Below are 20,097 nucleotides of genomic sequence, written 5' to 3'. Positions count from 1 at the left end.
CGCTGCCTCTGGCTGGGAGACCAGCCGCACACTCAGCACCGACTGGGCTTCTGCTCAAGGTTACAGAAGTTGGACTCTTTCTCTGGCCCCCATTTGGAACCAACTCCATTGCCTTCCAGGTGCTTAATAAGCATACACTTGGTGTCCTATTGACTTCTGGGGGACAAACCAGAAACCCCGAGGGACTGGGAGTCTGGGAGTCTTCGTTCTTCTGCATCCCTTCCTGATTCTCCCAAACCAGGATCCCCGGGGCTTAGAGCCCAGCAGGGTTCTTGGCACATAGTAGGCACTCAGATTGTGATTGGACTGCTGTAGGGACCCCAAGGGAAACCCTAAGGAGCAAAACAGGATGACCGAATATAACACACTCCTGGCCCCTCTCCTGGACTTCCCTCCCTCTGAAGAATGCCCAGAAGCTTCTCAGGGAGGCACTTGCCAGTTTAGACATCCCAGGCACTCAGGGGCAGCTCTGGCCCCTGCCTCTTGTCATCAGCATAATGCATCCATATCTACAATATGGCAAATTTCATATCCTTTCACCCTCTTTCCTGCATTATTGATGGGCTGTGCACTTTAAAAAGAAATCAATTAGATCAGGGTGTGGAGCTGGAGTCAAAAGAGAAAAGCCTTTAAAAGTCCGTTCTTCTGGTTTCTGCTGTTTTGAATAGGAGCAGATAAAGCTTCCCCTCTTGGTTTGAATAAGTCAAGCCCAGGGCTAGGTTGGCTGTGATTGGCCAGGACTGGGAAAATGAGGTTAAGATGCAAACACAAGCAAATATAACGCAGCGTCTGCAGCCATTACTAAGCTAAGGCAGCAGGACCTGGCGCCTCCCGCCTTGGGGTGGTTTTCTGACACTGCTGCTCCTTGCCCGGAGACTCAGAAGACGCGGCAGGAGAGGAGAGAAGGCACGGTAAGGTCTGGTGGATGGGGTGCACGCCAGTAGAGCGATCCTGCTGAACAAGGAGGAAGTGAGAGGAGGCAGGACACTGAAATGTCTGTGCCTTTGGCTTCTTGGATGAGGCTTTTAAAGGATTGAACCAGGAGTTTGTAACCAGTTTTGCAAACTTCTTGCTGAGCAGTTAAGGCCCTTTTTAGAAGGCATTGAACAGAAAGCAAAGGTTTCAAATGCTGGGAAATAAGGACACTGCCCCATTCACCTAGCTCAGAAAGGTGGTGTGGGGCAAGGCAGAAGTTAGAACCGGCTTCCTCTGCTTGGGGTCCATTCACAGAGCTCTGTAAGAATTGAGGGCCACTGGCTTTTAGCCTGGGATTTCAAAACCCCCACCCCACCCCAAGGTTTCTGCAGCACCAAATTAATAAATAAGGACTTGGGGAAGAAGGAGGGAGAAACTCAGCTTCGGGGGACTTCGATGTCACGAGTGCAATCACGTTTTCCAGGTGTTCCAGTGAGGCAGGAAGTGCCTTCTTTGAGCATGTCCTTTCCTTGGTTGGGGGGCCTTGGCCCAGTGAGCTCCTTCCCTTTCGATCCCTAAGTCCCTGCTGGGAAATGGGACTGCTTTTGGCCTCTGAGAGTCACAGCCCTCATCAATGCCAGACAGTTTGGTTTTTCCCAGGTTGAAACTTCTCGGTTTTCAAGAAATGAGTTCGTTGGCCCTTGTCCCCTTCCCCTAGTTGGGTCACGGCAGTTGCCTTTAATGAGTGAAATCAAGGGTCTGAGAAAAACCTGAGTATTTCCTGGCATTTCTGAGCAGCACCGGGGAGGGTGGGGCAGCACGAGTTACCAAATTAAATTCTCAAACAGTGGCTGCTCCGCCTTAGTCTTGCTGTAGCAGAACACAAAGGGAGTCTGGCTTTCTCTGTTTTGCCAAACCCATGCTAGATAATGACACAAACTCTCCAAACCTGGCTTCATCCACCAAGGCTCAAGGATGGAATAGCCAAACATGCGCAATACGCCTCCAGATAGCACAACTCCATGCGGCCCTTTCTGGGTGGGTCGTGTTTTGTTTTTTGTTTTGGTTTTTTACTTTATGTAAATCCATCAAGCACGTCCTTTTTCCTTCGCCTCTTGAGGGCATTCATCAGTTACAGGTATTACGGGAACGCAAGTTCCTTGAGAGCAAGAACCAGGCAGGTATTTTGATGCTGCAAAGCCGCTAGGGGAGCATGAATGTGTGGAAGTGCCTGATGCTCCTAGACACGCCTTGAGCACAGATGGTGCCCGATCCACCCGCACTTCTCTTCCCCGCTTACTCCCTCTCCCTACCCTGCCTTGTGGGCGGCCACCAGCAGCTCCTGCAGGTCTGCCCCCAGGCGGGCCCGGCCACCCAGCCTGTCGCTGCCAGCACCCCAACTCGGTCCCACACCCTGCTCGGCCATGTTGCTTTCCCTCTTCCCCGAGGCACAGGCAATATTATTAGAGGACAAAAACAAGACGGGGTGTTTGAGTTTTAGGACAGCTTACTTAAAAGGGAAAAGTCTGGAAGGTAAAAGCCCAAAGAGGAAGTCAAAGAGTTGACCGCACAGCGGACCTGGCAAACGAGGACGCTGGGAAGAGCTGGACGGCATGAATGAGAGAAGGCGGCAGCCCAACTTGGAAATACTGATACAAGCCTTTCTTCCCGTGTGCCACTGAAGGCAGATAAGTTTAGGAAGGGTTACACGACATCAGAGTGACTAAAAGCACAGGTTTTAGGGCCAGATACGGATTTCGCTCTAGCGTGTGACATCAGGCAAATTATTTAACCTCTCCAAACCTTAACTTGCCTACGATGTAAGATGAAAATAGACTCAGTTTATAAGAATTAAATAACAACATAAAGTGAAGCCACACAGGGCTTACCATATTTACCAGTCCTTCAGTAGATAACCGTGGCTATTACCAGGGGAGTGGCAAGGGGGAAGCTGGCCTTCTTTCTGGGTGAGCCCCCCTCCGCCAGGCCAGCCAGGCTTACAGTGGGACCTTGGACAAGTCATTTCCCCCATCGCCGTGAAACAGTGCAGGGTGCCCCACAGGCACGTGGCAGGACGGCTGACAAGATGCTAGGAAATGATTTAGGGGAAAAGCTGGAGGGCTGCCTGCCAAGAAAGGCATCATCATCCGCCCCACTCACTCTGTGATGTTGCAGTCCTGGGAAGACAAGCACCATGTCTCTGAGCAGCGCCTTCAGGGCTGTGGGCAACGACCCTGGGATCATCACCTGGAGAATAGAGGTGAGCTGGGCTGGAGGCACACCTTCCTCCTCACACGGCATCTGGGGGCGGTCTCTGGTCACCCCAGGCACTCCTGCAGTCTCCTGCCTTGGGAAATAGCAAGGGACAGCATCGGAGTCACCTTTTCCTATCCTTGACCCCTCCTGGGCGCTCGAAGCAGGTGGTGGCGGGTGGAGGAAATGCTTTTAGCTCTGGAGAGCCGGGCTCCAAGCAAAACTAAGTTTGCCCTTTATCCTGCCATCTGCTCAGTGAGTCTGCACTTGCAGTAAATGCCCTAGAGAAAGACCGAAGACTCCTGTCAGAAAAACGGAACCTGTCTTTCACAGGGCACGCTGGCTCCTGCCAAGTAGTAGGGGAGGGGAGGTTACTGCGTAGATCAGGGGGCCGTTCATCTCTTCTGCCACCTGGGCTTGAGCCCCTCCAGCTGACCTCGAGCTCCAGCAGTCTAGCTGGGAACAGCCTTGGCCTGGGCAGCTCCACCTGCCAGATGTCAGAACCCCCGTCCCCGCACCTCTCCTCCCTCCTCTGAGCCCAGGGAGGGGCAGCCGCCTAAAACCCAGAGCCCTTAAAGCTTCCTGATTATTTCAAAGTAGGTACTAAAAGTTACCAAAAGTATGGTATATTTAACATCTTCACATTTAACACGCACATCTTACATAGAGCATACACAAGTATGCCTGCAGGTGCCTGTCACTTAGAGTGAGGAAAATCCCTATCTGAGGCCATGTGAATGGCTCTCCTGGGACAAACCATATGTGCAGGGGACACATCAAGCCCCCACCCCAGAATCCAATACAGAGCACTGGCTGTGGAGCCCCGCCCACACACCGCCAGCACTTGACTCTCATAGCCCCATGGCGCACCCATGCTCTGTTTGCAGCCCTTGCCCAGCACTGGGCAGTCAAGGTTGGAGGACGGTGTCAGAGGCACAGGGTGCAGCTGCTCAGAGGTAGGATTTGACCTGACCGCTTATACCCAGCTCTTTTCCCTGCAAAGGGCTGGAGGAGCTCACAAGGCTCCTCACAGTACAGTGAGACCAAGCAGGTGGTAGGGAGGGGGATGGGGTAAAGACAGGGACCCAGATTCAGCCCTGGGGCCATGCAGGCAGAGCTTGGCAGAAGCTAGAGGGGTGGGCCCACTAATCCTGTGGCTAGCCACCATGCCCTATAGAATCAGCAGGGACATCTTCCCTACTTCTCCCCGGCCACCTGTGCCAAATGATGGAGGACAGGGAGGCTGGGGCGTGGGGGGTGGGATGCAGACTATACACAGCCCTTGTCCTTCCAGAAACTGGAGCTGGCGCTGGTACCCCAGAGTGCCCATGGCAACTTCTATGAGGGGGACTGCTACGTCATCCTCTCGGTGAGCACCACCACCCCCAAACCACCCCCCCCACCGGTTCCCATGAGCTTCTCCCTTGAGAGCCGTTCTTGGGTTCCACCGAGATCTGCTGCTGATGCTAATCAGGTTCCTGGTATCCGTCTTGACTCTTCCTCAGTGTTGTACAGAACAGGCCTCCAGTTTGACTAGAAAGGCCATTCTTAGGGGATGGGGCCCTCAGTCTGAACCTCAGCGAGGACCCTGCGAGCAGCACCTCTCCCTCCTGGGGCCCAGCCCCCACATTAGAGTGGTATGGAGGCAGGCCAGGTAAATACAAGGCCATGCCTCAAAGTGCCCATTCTGGTTGAGGGAACAATATCGCACATGAACGATGCCGACCGAGCCAGGTGGATGGACAGATTGGCACTGTGTCAGCCGCGGGAGAGCAGGGAGCGAAGGGGCATAAGGTCAGTCTGTATCTCAACTTGGAAAAGATCCTCACGGGTCTCCATGAAGTTGGAGAACAGTAAGCTGTCAACTCTCCCCAAATGCGGGAGGATTCTGGGCTGCCAGAGCTTGAGCCACATAGCAGGTCTGCACAGGGGCCCAGGAGGGAGGGAGAGAGGCCCAGAGCCTGCCTAGGGCAGCCACGAGCCACCATACGCTGTGTTCTCCCGGCGCCCGGGGGGCCAGCAGCAGAGCAGGATGGGGGTGAGCTGGCCCCTGACCTGATCTCTCTGGACATCCCCCCAGACACGGAGAGTGGGCAGCCTCCTCTCCCAGGACATCCACTTCTGGATCGGGAAGGACTCCTCCCAGGATGAGCAGACCTGCGCAGCCATCTACACCACACAGCTGGATGACTACCTGGGGGGCAGCCCCGTGCAGCACCGAGAGGTCCAGTACCACGAGTCTGACACCTTCCACGGCTACTTCAAGCAGGGCATCATGTGAGTAGTTACACCAGCGCGAGGACAGAAATGGCAGTTTACCAAAGAGGAAACCAAAAGGGCCAATCGGTATATGAAGAATCAGACAAATACAGATCAAATCAAAGCTATGGCTTCCACCTACCAGAGCAGGCAGACCAGAGGGCCGGGCAGAGGCAAGCAGTGGCAAGACTGTGGGGAAAGGGGAGGCCACGTGCCCTGCCCGGGGGGGCGAGGGGGGGCGGGGTGAGAACCAGTCTGGTGGTCAGTGGCTGGAGGACAGTGTGCTGTCACTGAGGCCAATCCCACTCCCAGGTGTATACCTCAGGGGACCTCTCACGCACCCAGCTCCGCAAGGGCTCGCGATCCAGAAAGTTCACAGCAGTGTCAGGAGTGGTGGTGTGAAGCCGTAGGCGCCCCCCCCATAAATGCCTGTCACAGGGAGATGGGACAGGAAGAAGTACACAGCGGGAGACCGTGGAGCAGATACCGGCTGAGCTGTGGACAGCCCTAAAATTAAAACATGGTCCTAGTGACCAGAGTAAGAGACGGACCTGAAATATATAACAGTGCCAATTTCTGTTTTAAAGAAAGTACATGCCCACCAAACAACAGGACACATTTACCCAAATGAAAATAAAAAGGCAGTTGTTCAACGGTCAGAAGGGATGCCTGTGGTGGGCAGAGGAGTTGGGGGACATATGCAGAGAAAAGGGAATGCATAAATACTGAAAACAGGAGAGGGCTCTTGGAAAGGACGGAGATGATAATGTTCCACAAACTGAGGAGTTTAACTCCAAACTTTGTGCTCGAGATTGAAAACAAAAAGAGGGATTCCGAGGAGCTCGAGAGATCCGAGGCTGGTCCAAGGCTAGCTTCTTGCCGGTTGGCAGTCGCACTGACTGAGGACCTGCTGGGCACGGCACGCCCCATGAGTCACCAGGGAGCCCACAGACAAAAGTCCTGCTCCAGGGCGGCTCTCTGCCCGTCCTGCAGGTGCAGGCAGGATGCCTGCGGTGGAGGCGGGGTTGGGGGGAACTCCAGGGCCAAGACAGCGGACTCCCCCAGCCGGTTGGTCTTAACGCCATAGTGTCATGAATGCTTCTGCTGCGGCCGCCCAGCCTGTGCCCCTCTCCTTGTCACACGCTGAGATTCACACAGCAGCTAGAACCCACCAAGCTTGTGCTACAGGGTCCTCACCACGGAGGCACCCGCTGGAACACTAATCCTCTGTTGGTTGGTTCCTAGTCCTCCTCATATGTCAGCTTGAATGTCACTCCTCCCGAGAAGACTGCCCGGACCACTCTGTCAAAAAGGCCTCATGGAGTCTCCTTCTGTCGCCACCGCCCCTGAGGGCAGAGGCCGCGTCTGCCTAACTGACACCGGCCTCCCCAGTCCCTAGCACATAAATAACGGGGGGTTTTCTGGATATCCCTTCAGCTACAGGAAGGGGGGCGTGGCCTCCGGGATGAAGCATGTGGAGACCAACACCTATGACGTGAAGCGGCTGTTACACGTGAAGGGGAAAAGAAACATCAGGGCCACCGAGGTAAGTCCTGCCCACTCTCTGGCCTGGGCCCGGAGCCTCCCCTGCTGGTACCTAAGAATTCCTCCTGAACGACGTCCACTTCTCATCTGCAGGTGGAAATGAGCTGGAACAGTTTTAACCAAGGCGATGTCTTCTTGCTGGACCTTGGGAAGGTCATCATCCAATGGAATGGCCCAGAAAGCAACAGCGGAGAGCGCCTGAAGGTGTGGTTCTTCCCAGTCTGAGCCCCTTCTCCTCTCCCTCAGGCCCGGTCATGGGGCTCACACTCTCTTGGTTGCCTTTTCCGTCTTCCTTCCTCACTGGCTCTTCCGTGAGATATGGAGACAGACAGACCCCCGCATTGGAGCAGAATCTGTTTCAGAGACAGGCCAAGTGCCTGAGTCTGTGACTCAGCCCCGGGGTCTTAAGCCACACAATAACTCCTGTGTCTGGGACCCAGGTCGCTGCCCCCCAAAGCCAGCAAGCGCCAAGGGGTCCCAGAGGGACTGAGTGCTTCCTGGGGCTTCTTTGACAGGCTATGCTTCTGGCAAAGGATATTCGGGACAGGGAACGAGGGGGCCGTGCTGAAATAGGCGTGATTGAGGGAGACGAGGAGGCAGCAAGTCCGGAGCTGATGAAGGTCCTTCAGGACACCCTTGGCCGGCGCTCTATTATCAAGCCTGCCATGCCCGATGAGATCATGGACCAGCAGCAGAAATCAAACATCATGTTGTATCAGTGAGTAACTAAACCTGGCTGCTGGTTGGAAGCTAGGGTAGGGAGTGCTTGGCTCCTCATTTTGGGTACAGGCACCTGGCTTTTTTTTTTTTTTTAAGATTTCATTTATTTATTTGAGAGAGAGAGAGAGAGAGAGCTCATGCACACAGAGAGAGAGGGAGGTGGCTCGATCCCAGGAGCCCCCCTACCCAGAACCTGACCCAGGGAGCCAAAAGCAGACTGAGCCTAATCGACTGAGCATAACTGACTGAGCCACCCAGTTGCCCCCAGGCGTCTGGCTTTCTTTTAACCCTTTTCAAATGCAGTTTTCAGAAGGAGCTCCGTGTTCCCCACTCAAGGAGGCAGCTACCATCTGCTCTTGTCAGCAACTCTTCCTGGTCTCTTGAGGAGACTCTTCCTTTACTTGGCTCTATCCATGCCCAGGGATGTGGAGGAGATCATGTTCCAGAGAGAGATGCACCAAAGTCTCCTCTTGAGAACAGGGTCCATCACATTCCTGTCTGCATTCAAGCCATGCCTGTCATAAGAGGTCAAACTTGACCCAGAAACTTTACACTAAAACAAAACCAGCAAAATATCAAACTGACTACAAGATGCTTTGTGGAAGAGAAGGCACAAACTAACTTCTCCCCTTTTCCAGTGTCTCGGACTCAGCTGGGCAGCTGGTGGTCACAGAGGTAGCGACAAGGCCCCTGGTCCAGGACTTACTGAACCATGACGTGAGTAGAGCTTGGGTAGGCACGGCTTCTGTGGCCAGACCTGGCTTCAGAGATCTTCCTTATGTCCCGATTGGCAGTAACCACCTTTATCCCTGCCTGCTTCAGGACTGCTACATCTTAGACCAAAGTGGAACCAAGATCTACGTGTGGAAAGGAAGAAGAGCCACAAAGACTGAAAAACAGACGGCCATGTCTAAAGCCCTGGTAGGAGCTACAGATGTATAGTATTGTCCACAAAATTCTGTCAGGACCATGTCAGATGTGTTCAGAGAACCAGACGAGGCACTTGGGCTTATGACATCACTGTTACATACACGGACTTCAGTCAGACAGACAACCTGGGGATAAATCCAGGTTTAAGAGACAACTCCTGGGGTTGTTCTGAGGCATCAGTAACATTTGTAAGGCACTTAGGACAGTACCTGGCGCCTACACCTGCTCAGTAAACATGGCTGCTATTATCAAAGGGGACATCACATCACAGTCAACAGCCCTGTCCTCAAGGGGCCTGTGACGTTGTCCAGACCCATGGCAGATGAACCCAGCAGGATGCACTTACGCAGCAATAAATGAGCAAATGCCTATGACACAAACTCAGTGGGGTACATGAGTGTGGTAGGAACACAGTATAGAGGATCTTGCAAAAAAAAATTAATGATCATGACAGGTCAATCCAGAGATATGAAAGTGTTCCCTCAGTCCTTTCCCTGAGGCAGGTAACTTGGTCCCTAGACATAAGTGAGTTAGCATTTGACTCCGACTCCCACAACGGAGCAATTCTGCTGACTGGCTTCAAAGAGGCAAGTCACCAGACAAGCAAAGAACCCAGTGCATTCCCTGACTGACGTGACTTTCGGCATGGGGGGGGGGGTGCTGTCTGCAGAACTTCATCCAGATGAAGGGCTACCCCGGCAGCACCAATGTGGAGACCATCAATGATGGTGCTGAGTCGGCCATGTTCAAGCAGCTGTTCCAGAAGTGGGCAGTGAAGGACCAGACCGTGGGCCTGGGGAAAACGTTTGGTGTTGGCAAAATCGGTAAGGCTGCTCCCCAGCTCCCCTTCCCATTGCTGGGACTCTCTAGAAAGGCAGGAACAGATGCTCTTCACTCACTTGGCTTCTCCCAACCCCTTCTCTGCAGCTAAAGTTCTCCAGGATAAATTTGATGTGACTTTGCTGCATTCCAAGCCGGAGGTCGCTGCCCAGGAAAGAATGGTCGATGATGGCAATGGGGAAGTTGAGGTAAGTCAGTGATTGGCACCTCAGGGCAGGCAGCACCGGCCCTCCTAGCTTTTTTCTGGAGAGGAGGGAGAGGGTGACTCTGGTCTGCTTTGCTTTCGTTTTCATCTCTGGACCTCAGGAGTCAGCTCTCAGAGGTGACCAGAGTCTGCAACGCTTTCCCACAACCCCTCAGGGAAGTGAAAGGCCACTACCCCCGTGTGCTATCAATAACTCACCAGGCAGAAATAGTCAAATCATCTCAGAGCCATGATGGGGATGCACCGGAGCAGGAATGATCTGGTTCTTCTCGGGATTCAAATCATGCAAATGTGATAAGCCCTAACAACTGGGAATGAAGAACCAGAGAAGGAAGGTGTACTTTGGGTGGATGTTCGTGCCTCACCCGCCTGGATTCTCTGAGAAGCATGGCCCAGTTCCCTTCAGGCAACCATCTTTTCAAATAGGAGCCCCATCTCTGGGAACTTGTGTCTCCTTCTGTGTCCAGGTCTGGAGGATTGAAAACCTGGAGCTGGTCCCTGTGGAGCATCAGCGGTACGGCTTCTTTTATGGGGGAGACTGCTATCTGGTTCTCTACACATACGAGGTGAATGGGAAGCCACGCTACATCTTGTATATCTGGCAGGTAGGCCTGACACAGGCTCTTCCTTGGGATCCTGACGCTACCTCTGGCCACTGGGCGGGGACGAGGGGTAGCAAGGATCCATTGCTCGCCCTCCCACCCCTGCAGGGCCGCCACGCCTCCAAGGATGAGCTGGTGGCCTCGGCATACCAGGCCACGGAGATGGATCAGCAGTTTGACGGGGCGCCTGTGCAGGTCCGAGTCACCATGGGGAAGGAGACCCGCCACTTCATGGCCATCTTCAAAGGGAAGCTGGTTATCTTTGAGGTGAGACCCCTCAGAAAAAGTGACACCAGGAGCAGGAATACTCAGATGAATAAGTCAGCAGGGGGCTGCAGTATAGGAGAGGAGGGATGGAGACCAGGGCTAGACACAGGGGTAGACACAGACGAGAAGGGGGTTAATCTCTCTGAACACTCAAGGGAATCCCAGCTGCCCAGGGCTTCAAGTCCAAACCACTGCCTCGTTAACGTCCAAGGTCTTTCATGATCTGACCCGTATTACCCATGCGGGTGTGTTACTCTCAGCGCCCTAACCCACGCTCTCCACTCTGGTGAGGTGGGTCTCCCCATTAGACCTCACGTGTGCCACATCATGCCCTGTCCATCCCCGCTCCTGGGTGTGCCCACTTCTTCCACGAAGCCCTGGCTGAAGCACTACCAGGAATGTATAATGTCCTAGCCTTGTCATTTATTAACCAGGTTGCTAAGCCTCACTTTTCCCATCTGTGCTGTAATAAATACCTACTTGGGGGGTTCCTGGGTGGCTGTCAGTTAAGGGTCCGACTCTTGATTTCAGCTCAGGTCATGATCTCAGGGCTGTGAGATGGAGCCCCACATCAGGCTCCACACTCAGCAGGGAGTCTGCCTGGGATTCTCTCTCTCTCCCTCTCCTGCTGCCCCTCCTTCTGCTCACGAGCATGTGTGCTCTCTCTCTCTCTCTCTCTCAAATAAATAAATCTTTAAAAATAAATACCTACTGGGGCACCTGGGTGGCTCAGTTGGTTGGGCAGCTGCCTTCAGCTTGGGTCATGATCCCGGGGTCCTGGGATCAAGCCCCACATCAGGCTCCCTGCTCAGCAGGAAGCCTGCTTCTCCCTCTCCCTCTGCTGCTCCCCCTGCTTGTGCTCTCGCTCTCTCTCTCAAATAAATGAAATCTAAAAAAAAATTTTTTTAATTAATAAATAAATAAATAAATACCTACTTCACAGTTATTACGAGGATCCATGAAGTAATATGGGTAAGGCACCAGCCATAGAGCCCTAGCATATAATAAGAGTCCCTGAATGAGAGCTAATATTATTGGTACTGCAGTTCCAGCTCACCTGACCTCTCCCAGTTGGCATGGAAGCTCCCCGAGGGCAAAAGCAGTGGTAAATTCATCCGTAATCTCCACAATGGCTAGCCTAGTGCTCTGTTCACATGGTGCCTCTTAGAACCAGATTCTGCTTTTCTCCTTCTCTCTAGGGTGGGACTTCCAGAAAGGGAAATGCTGAGCCCGATCCCCCAGTAAGGCTCTTCCAGATTCAAGGAAATGACAAATCTAACACCAAAGCGGTGGAGGTTCCAGCCTTCGCCTCCTCCCTGAACTCCAGTGATGCCTTTCTGCTACAGACCCAGGCAGAGCACTACCTGTGGTACGGCAAGGTGAGAGAGCTGGGCCCAGGGGTCACACCAGCCCGTTGGAGCCCAACCCTATGCCCATATTCCTGTCAGCAAGGACAAAGGAACTAAAAAACGTAGGCCAGAGCAGTCCTCAAGAAGATGAGCCTCTTCCTAAAGGATCTTCAAAGGAACTGCCACTGTCCCCCACGATTAGAAACTCACTGACAGACTTGCTCACACCCAGGAGATGCTCCATAAACTTCTACACAGAGGGAGGCTGGATAAGTCAACCTTTCCACACCAGTTTGGTGGATTGTAGTAGGACAGGCATTAACATTGAACACAAACACTAAAACTGTGATTTCATCAATTCGGGGTGCATCTACATTAAAAAGCACTAAAATTGTTTTACAAAAGAGAACTGAGCAGGCATCAGGGGAATGCTAGTAAAAACCACAGAGATAGCGCTGTATGCCTAGCAGAAGGGCTAAAAAAAAAAAAATTACAGTATCAAGTGCAGATGAGGTTGCAGGAACTCGCCTGTATTGCTGGTGGGAATGCACCAGACTTTGGAAAACCATTTGACAGTTTCTTATAAAACACACACCTATGATCCAGCAATCCCGTGCCTGGGTATTTATTTACCCACAAGAAAGAAAAAACTACCTTCACACAAATATATCTGGCACCTTTATTCATAATCACCCAAAATTGGAAGAATTCAACTGAAGAATGAAAAGACAGTGGTATATTTATACAGTAGGATACTACTCAGCAGCACAAAGAAAAAAGCTGTTGATCCTCCCAACAAGGGTGAATCTCAAATGTCCTATGCTGAGTGAAGGAAGCCAAACTCAAAGGCTATCTAGTGTATGATTCCATTTATAACATTCTGGAAAAGGCAAACTGTAGTGATGGAGAACAGATTGGTGGTTGCCAGAGGTTAAGGATTTGGGGAGGGTCTGATGACAAAGGGGGAGTAGCCTGAGGGAATTTTTTGCCGGGCTGAGGCAATGTTCTGTATCTTCATTTTGATGGCGGTAACATGATTCTCTGTTGGTCAAGACTCATAGAACTGTACACCAAAAAGTGAATTTTCTTGAATGTAATTTAAAGAATAAATTTAAATGTTTTCTCTTAAAAAAAAAAATCAAAAGGTGGTGCTAACATTCCAACTGAAGCTGAAACGAAGGTGCCTCTGACCAACATCCACGGTGGGCTCAGAGTCCAGTCCTGCTCTTTGCCACCACGCTGTTTTCCTCTCCCCACCCCTCCTTTCCCGGGACTAGAACAAACCTAGCTTCCCATCCTGTGGCACTGTTGCCCGGTAGCTGATCCAAGTACACTCTTAGTGTGACTCCCTGCCCCTGCCCATCGATGTGTCTATGTGCAACTAACGCTTGTGTTCTCCTCACCCCACTCTCAGGGGTCTAGTGGGGATGAGCGGGCGATGGCTAAGGAGCTGGCCAGCCTTCTCTGCGAGGGCACCGAGAACACCGTGGCTGAGGGCCAGGAGCCGGCTGAGTTCTGGGACCTGCTGGGAGGAAAAACTGCCTATGCCAACGACAAAAGGTATGGGAATGCGCTGTCCCCTCCTCGGGGCTCCCCCTGCCGCCCAGGCTTGTGAACTGCACAAACTCTAGGATGCCTTTCAGTTCGAAAAACCTATTTCTTGATGAACTACTGAACACTGCCCCTGAAACCAATACTGAGCTGTATGTCAACTAACTAGAATTTAATTAAAAAAAAAAAACATGATTTCTTAGTAGCTCAGTTCCCCTAAATGGACTGCATTGCAGGCTACAGCAGGAAATCCTAGATGTGCAGCCTCGTCTCTTTGAATGTTCCAATAAGACTGGGCGGTTTGTTGTCACGGAGATCACAGACTTCACCCAGGATGACCTGAACCCAGGTGATGTGATGCTCCTAGATACCTGGGACCAGGTAAGACACAGCCAGAGAACTTGGAACAAGTGACAAAGACACACACACACACACACACCCCGACTTTAGGCTATTTTTCATGTCGCACCTCCCCTGCCAGGATAAACCCAGGGTAGCCCTGGCCCTTTCCTGAGTCCACCAAACATCTGTCAATGGTAACCGAAGGAAGAGCCCACTTTTTGCCAGGGATGGAGAGAACAGAGTGTTGTTTACAACTGACCACCTTGGAAAGTTTCCCACTTTGCCTTGTGAAAATCAGTCCATCTTATCATCATGCACTTCTTTTTCTTAGGAGAGACAGCAACAGGCTTCCACACTCAGAGCAATGGGCCTTTTAGGGAATATAGAGCCACAAAGGGGAGATCTCCAAGGCAAATCCTCCCTGACATCCTGTTTTCCTCAACTCAGCTCAGCAGACGTACTCAGCACTTCCTTCGTGCCCCAGTCACTGTGATAGGGGTAGGGTCACCAAGGTGAAGGGCCACTGCTCTCAGAGTTTACAGGCTGATGGAGGGGCTGGACAGAGAAACATCATTTTGCTGTAATGGAGGTATGGTGCCATGGGAGCACAAATTAGGGGCACTCAACATAGTTTAGGGGTTCAGAGAAGACTTCCTGGAGGAAATGGCTCCCAGGCTGAATCGCAAAGGATGAGTGGGCATTAATCAGGTAGAGAGAGCATCCTGGGCAAAGGAAATAGCACAAGTTAAAAAACAAGGCATGGAATAGTCTAGTAGACAAGGAACTCCCGACAGTATCATCAGACCTTAAGATAGGGTAGCGGACTTCGAGATGAAGCTAAGAAGTAGGTATGGGCCTTACCTACCATGTCAAGTTTTAATTTTATCCTGGAAAGCTACGGAAATTTAATCAGGTGAATGACACAGTCACTGTGCTTTCGACTGATCACCCTGCAAAGTGTGGGAGAGGAGGGACGGGGGAAATGACAGAAGGTGTGCTGGGAGGCCAGTCAGGAGAGCACTGTAGCAGTTGAGTAAGAGGACTAAGGGCCACCTCGGGCTGCACAGAGGCAGTGGGGTCAGATGGAGGGACGGTGACACCTATGACAAATGCATAGGAGGGAAATGGGCTGGCCTTGGTGACTCACTGGGTACAGGGGCATCGAGGATGGCTCCCAGGTTACTGCCCTACATGACTGGATAGATGCCATTGACCAAAAATGGAGACAACGGACGCAAGTCTAGAAAAGAAGAGCTACATTTGGGGGGTTCTGTTTGAGGTTCCTAGAGACAGCCACAGTCGGGGGGAGGGAGAGTGTTCTGCAAGAAGTTGAGTTCAGGAAGCCGAAGTTCAGCGAGAGCTTGGGACTAGACATGTAGATTTAGGAAATACATATGTAATTAAAATCAAAACACCAAGCTGATTCTGGGAAAACCTTTCTCTCTGCTGAGCAAATGAGGCCGGGAAAGTTCTCTGAGGCTGTGGTTCGCTGAGGGGGAAAGGAAAGGCAGTGGGTCTGGTCTAGTCCTTAGTCCTTGATAGAAGCACATTAAGATGCCACCTCTACCACACAGGTGTTCTTGTGGATTGGAGCTGAGGCCAATGCCATAGAGAAGGAGAAAGCCCTTGCGACGGCCCAGGAGTACCTGCACACTCACCCCAGCGGCCGGGATGCGGACACACCGATCCTGATCATCAAACAGGGCTTTGAGCCTCCCATCTTCACAGGCTGGTTCTTGGCGTGGGACCCTCATGTCTGGAGCGTAAGAACAGAGAGAATGGGGGAGACCTCCCTACTGCCCGGGAGCTCAGCGCGAATAGCTTAGTGGGAAGGCGGGGTACTGACTTAAGGGCTGAGTAAATCCAGGACCACATTTCCCCCACGCCCCTCTCCACTCCCCTGCTTTTTACTTTCCTTCTCTTTTCTGCCCACCACAGCACTCAGTCTGGTTAGAGAATTCACAGCTTCTCTGAGGAAGAAGCCGTGTGTGGAAGTAAGCAATGGTTGATAGTTTATCCACACACATCTCCTTTTTTGAGCTTTACAACCACCCTGACAGCTGGGGCAAACGTTTCCATCTTTGTTTGTTTGTTTGTTTTAAGATTTTATTTATTTATTTGAAAGAGAGAATGAGATAGAGAGAGCATGAGAGGGGGAAGGGTCAGAGGGAGAAGCAGACTCCCCGCCAAGCAGGGAGCCTGATGCGGGACTCGATCCCAGGACTTCAGGATCACAATCCGAGCCAAAGACAGTCGCCTAACCAACTGAGCCACCCAGGCGCCCCAAACGTTTCCATATTAAAGAGGAGGAAGCTTAGAGGAGGGGATGTGTCAAAAGACACAGTTAACCACTAGGAAGAAGCCAGGTTTTCTGACTCCTAGTCAATGGCTCTGTCTTCTTCGGTCTTGTGTGGAGGGTTAAGGAACACCAGCAAAGAATGCAGATCATGTTGAAGGACCTTCCAACCTGGCGTGGACCCAGAAGGGGGGATTTTCATTCCTGCTTAGCCCTGCAATGTCTTCTTCTTTTTTTTTTTTTTAAAGATTTTATTTATTTATTCATGAGAGACAGAGGAGGAGAGAGAGAGAGAGGGAGAAGTAGAGGGAGAAGCAGGCTCCCAAGGAGCAGGGAGCCCGATGCGGGACTCGATCCCAGGACCCTGGGATCATGACCTGAGCCGAAGGCAGATGCTTAACCATCTGAGCCACCCAGGTGCCCAGCCCTGCAATGTCTTCTGATTCCCCAGCTTTGTTGCTTTCCTCGAGGGTAGACAAGGCCTGAGATGGCCCTCCCCCCGTAAGCAGCACCTCGTCCTGTCTTCTGTCTCTTTGTTTCAGGCAGGGAAATCCTACGAGCAGTTAAAAGAAGAGCTGGGAGATGCCACTGCTATCACGAGAATCACTGCTGTGAGTTGGGTTTGCTCCTGGAGAAGCAAGTCACACGGGCATTCGGAGCCAGAGAGAAACCGTAAACGCTACAGACACCACATGGGCGAAACCCTATCGCGTCCTTAGTATCACTCTAGTGGGCTCTTTTGATTTAAGATCGTTCTAATCAATGGCAAAGCAGGTCTCAAAGCCAAGTTCCTCATTTTACTGTCTTCCAGAATTTAGAATAGACTTGATGCTTAAAAAAACAAACATATTTTTAAATATAAATATAAGGACTTATGACCTAGGAATAACCTAGAATTATGGACTGAATGTGTTTGTCTTCCAAAATTCGTATGTTGAACCCCTAGCCCCTAATGTGGTGGTAGGAGGAGGTGAGGCCTTGAGGGGGTAATTAGTGCCCTTGAAGGAAGAGCTAGGAGGGCTGGCTCTCTACCGGATGAGGGTACACTGGGTAAATGCCATCCACAAGCTGGGAAGCGAGCTCTCCCCAGACCCAGGATTTCCAGACACCTTGATCTTGGACTTCCTAGACTCCAGAACTCTGAGAAATGAATGTTTGTTGTTTAAGCCAAAAAACAAACAAAAACTACAAAAACTAGGTTTATCATTCAATTCTATCATTCAGGACAGACTAAAATGACTGGCAGGATTTTTCATAAATAATAAGCTGCTAACAGAAATGAGATGCTTACCAGTTTCTGACCGTGCAGACCACAAAAAACTCAGGCCATTACCCCTACTCTAATGGCGAAAAGAAGTGGAGCCTCTGGCCAGGAATCCAACAACTCTTTAGCATCAGGATAAGCGCGTGGTAGCAGGTGTCCATGCCATCTGCAGCTCTATCCTTTGTGCTCTACAAACTCAAGATTCCAAAGCTAATGGCTACATAGTATCTTTAAAATGTATTTAACAACAGTATGACTTCAATTTGAAGTCATTTAAAGGCTGGAAATGTAGAGCCTAAATACAAGGGCCAAAAGAAGATCTGTGATCACAGTATTGAAATGAGATTTAAGCCCAGCGTTAAGCCAAACTGCCTATACAGGATTTACCCTAGACTCACTCAATCAGCTTTCCCAAGAAGTACCCCAAAATCTGAATATTTTAGATTCCCAGATGATTCTGACAGGCAGCCAGCTTTAGGGATCATCGTTCGAAAAGATGATCACAAAGGGTGCAATAATATCAGCCAAAATATTAAATACTATACACACAGAACTTCAACTGCAGAGACCCTGAACAGTCTTTTATCCTGTCCACATTCTTATCTTACCTAGGACGTGAAGAATGCAACCCTCTCCCTGAATTCTGAGCCAAAATATTACACTATAGAAGTTCTGCTGAAAAATCAAAATCAGGAGTTGCCTGAGGATGTGAACCCTGCCAAAAAGGAGGTGAGTGGCTAAAGGAACTATGTCTACTGTGAGTGGAGCTCTCCATGAAGGAAGCACCTGTCTCAGTACATGGCCTAGGACAGCTCTGGCACATTGTAGGCCCCTCAACAGACATCTGAGCTACCCGGTAGCTCAGGACAAAAACCCAGGGCTCCTTTTTTCCCACCCCACCCCCCACATCAGTCCATCAGCTGGCCTCTGTCCACTCCTCCCCGTCTCTCTGCTGTCCAGCCATCACAGACTACTGCCAAGAGTCCCCCAACTGGCTTCCTGCTGCAAATGAAAAAGAATCCAGAATCCTTTCTGTGGCCTCCGCAGCTCTACACAACCTGGCCCGCACCTGCCTCTCTGATGTCCAATCTCACATACTACCGCCCTCTTCACTTACCACCCTCTAGCCAGGGGCTCCTTTCTGTCTCAAATGCGCTTGTCCCCATCTTTGAGCCTTTAGGCCGCCTGAGAAAACTTTCTTCTCTCAGACCATCAGAGCTAGCTCCTCCTCATGGTTCAGGTGCTGGCTGGCCCTCCCTGACTGCCCTAACACTGCTTAAGAGCAAGGACCTTCTCTGTCTTGTTCACTACCACATTCTCTGCTTTTCAGCACCTACAACAGGGCCTGGCAGATGGTATGCCCTCTTGAAGTTTTGGTTGAATGAATTAACACTTTGATGTTGAATGAATTCACTTATTTTCCCCTTGAAGGAGTTGATTTGGGGTGGGTCTCTGGGTTTCCCACAATGTCTTAGCTAACCAACTCTTAAGGATCTGGACTACAACTTGCTCGAAAACAGAAGCCGTATCTTAATAATTTTACTCAGAGAGCAAATATTCAGTAAGCATCAATTTATGCTCTGAACAAGGTCCACGCAATCTTGCATTCGAAAATGTCTGGATAAAAAAATGGCAGATAAGGGCCTGACGCAAGGAAAACCAGCACTCGATTTAGTTCTCCATTCAGCCAAAACTCGTGTCTAGAATTCATCATATATAACCCAATTCTTGTTCTTCCGGCCAAAAATTGGTGCCAGGTGGGACCACGAGAGCAGCAAATCCGGTCAGCTTCTGCTCAGGCCAAAATGGGATTCTACATCCCAAGAATCCTCCAATGAATAATTTAAGTCCATTACAGACTTTCTGAAAAATTCCTTCGCCTTCCCCCTTCAAAGACACTCTCTTGGCTCTACCCTCCCCTCCTCTATTGGCATTCATGGGTGTCATGTCTTCCTCCTAACTACAGACTTTGTTTTCTCTCTTAGAATTACCTCTCTGAACAGGATTTTATTTCTGTGTTTGGCATCACAAGAGGGCAATTTGCTGCTCTGCCTGGCTGGAAGCAGCTCCAAATGAAGAAAGAAAAGGGGCTTTTCTAAGGCAAGAAGCTATATGCCTATTGCAAGACCACAGAAGTGAGCAGATAGTGCCAAGAACAGGAAAGAATTTATCTAGCAATTTTTGCCCAATAGCAAACTACTTAATTTAGGTACAGTATGGTCTGCAAATCACAGCATGTTCTTCATCTTTCTCACCCCTGCATTCCATAGTTGTTATATACCTAAAATGTTAACTACCTACTTTTCAATTTTTGTGGCCTTCCGGCTAAAGTCTCAGCAGAAAGCAGCACCACAACTGCATGAATCCAGAGAAGTAAGAGAAAAAAAATCAACTAAGTTTAAAGTGTTTAATAACGGGGCAAGGACATAAGGTTGTTTTAAATTGTAAGCTCGGTATTTGCAAAATCTACTTAACCCACGAAATCACTGAAGTTATTTCCATATATACCACAAGGGTAAAATCCAAATGCCCAGTTCTGTATGTGCCAGATATTTTTAACTTTTCAAATAAAGGTATCTGTATGAGCAAAGGAGAGTTCTTTTCAGTATTTGGGGCTTGCCTGTTACAGTAATTATTTTGTGATGCTGGGAGAAAAGTCTCCATAGTGGGGTAGTAAAATCTATGACAGACACCCCTTGAGGCTGCACATACTGTCCCAACATGATGGAGGGATACAGCAAGTATGGCTGAGTGATTTC

The 20,097-nt window shown here is 50.6% G+C and overlaps 1 protein-coding gene across 1 annotated transcript; it reads left to right on the top strand.

Annotated features, from left to right (window-relative positions):
* On the top strand, nt 1-19,928 carry AVIL (advillin). The gene is made up of 19 exons (XM_028110965.2): nt 1-3,175; nt 4,463-4,537; nt 5,249-5,445; nt 6,865-6,973; nt 7,066-7,176; nt 7,488-7,690; nt 8,331-8,409; nt 8,515-8,613; nt 9,293-9,446; nt 9,550-9,650; nt 10,135-10,272; nt 10,378-10,536; nt 11,736-11,915; nt 13,300-13,445; nt 13,673-13,817; nt 15,353-15,541; nt 16,617-16,685; nt 17,951-18,067; nt 19,324-19,928. Exons 1-19 carry the CDS (start codon nt 3,110-3,112, stop codon nt 19,435-19,437), a joined length of 2,451 nt encoding a protein of 816 aa, XP_027966766.2. The 5' UTR covers nt 1-3,109; the 3' UTR covers nt 19,438-19,928.
* Nucleotides 19,929-20,097: the final 169 nt, after the last annotated feature.

Source organism: Eumetopias jubatus, unplaced genomic scaffold (genome assembly GCF_037043125.1).
Source record: "Eumetopias jubatus isolate StellerSeaLion01/CBP00866 unplaced genomic scaffold, mEumJub1_p1.0 scaffold_8, whole genome shotgun sequence".
NCBI lineage: Eukaryota > Metazoa > Chordata > Mammalia > Carnivora > Otariidae > Eumetopias > Eumetopias jubatus.
Note: the sequence above shows the minus strand (reverse complement) of the source record. Positions and strands in the feature narration are given on the sequence as shown.

What these genes read in the sequence shown, in the direction of transcription:
- AVIL (XM_028110965.2), top strand. Translation starts at nt 3,110, where the DNA reads ATGTCTCTGAGCAGCGCCTTCAGGGCTGTGGGCAACGACCCTGGGATC. An exon ending in ACAGCGGAGAGCGCCTGAAG is followed by an intron (nt 7,177 to 7,487) that starts GTGTGGTTCTTC and finishes CTTCTTTGACAG; the next exon opens with GCTATGCTTCTGGCAAAGGA. An exon ending in TCAAACATCATGTTGTATCA is followed by an intron (nt 7,691 to 8,330) that starts GTGAGTAACTAA and finishes CCCCTTTTCCAG; the next exon opens with TGTCTCGGACTCAGCTGGGC.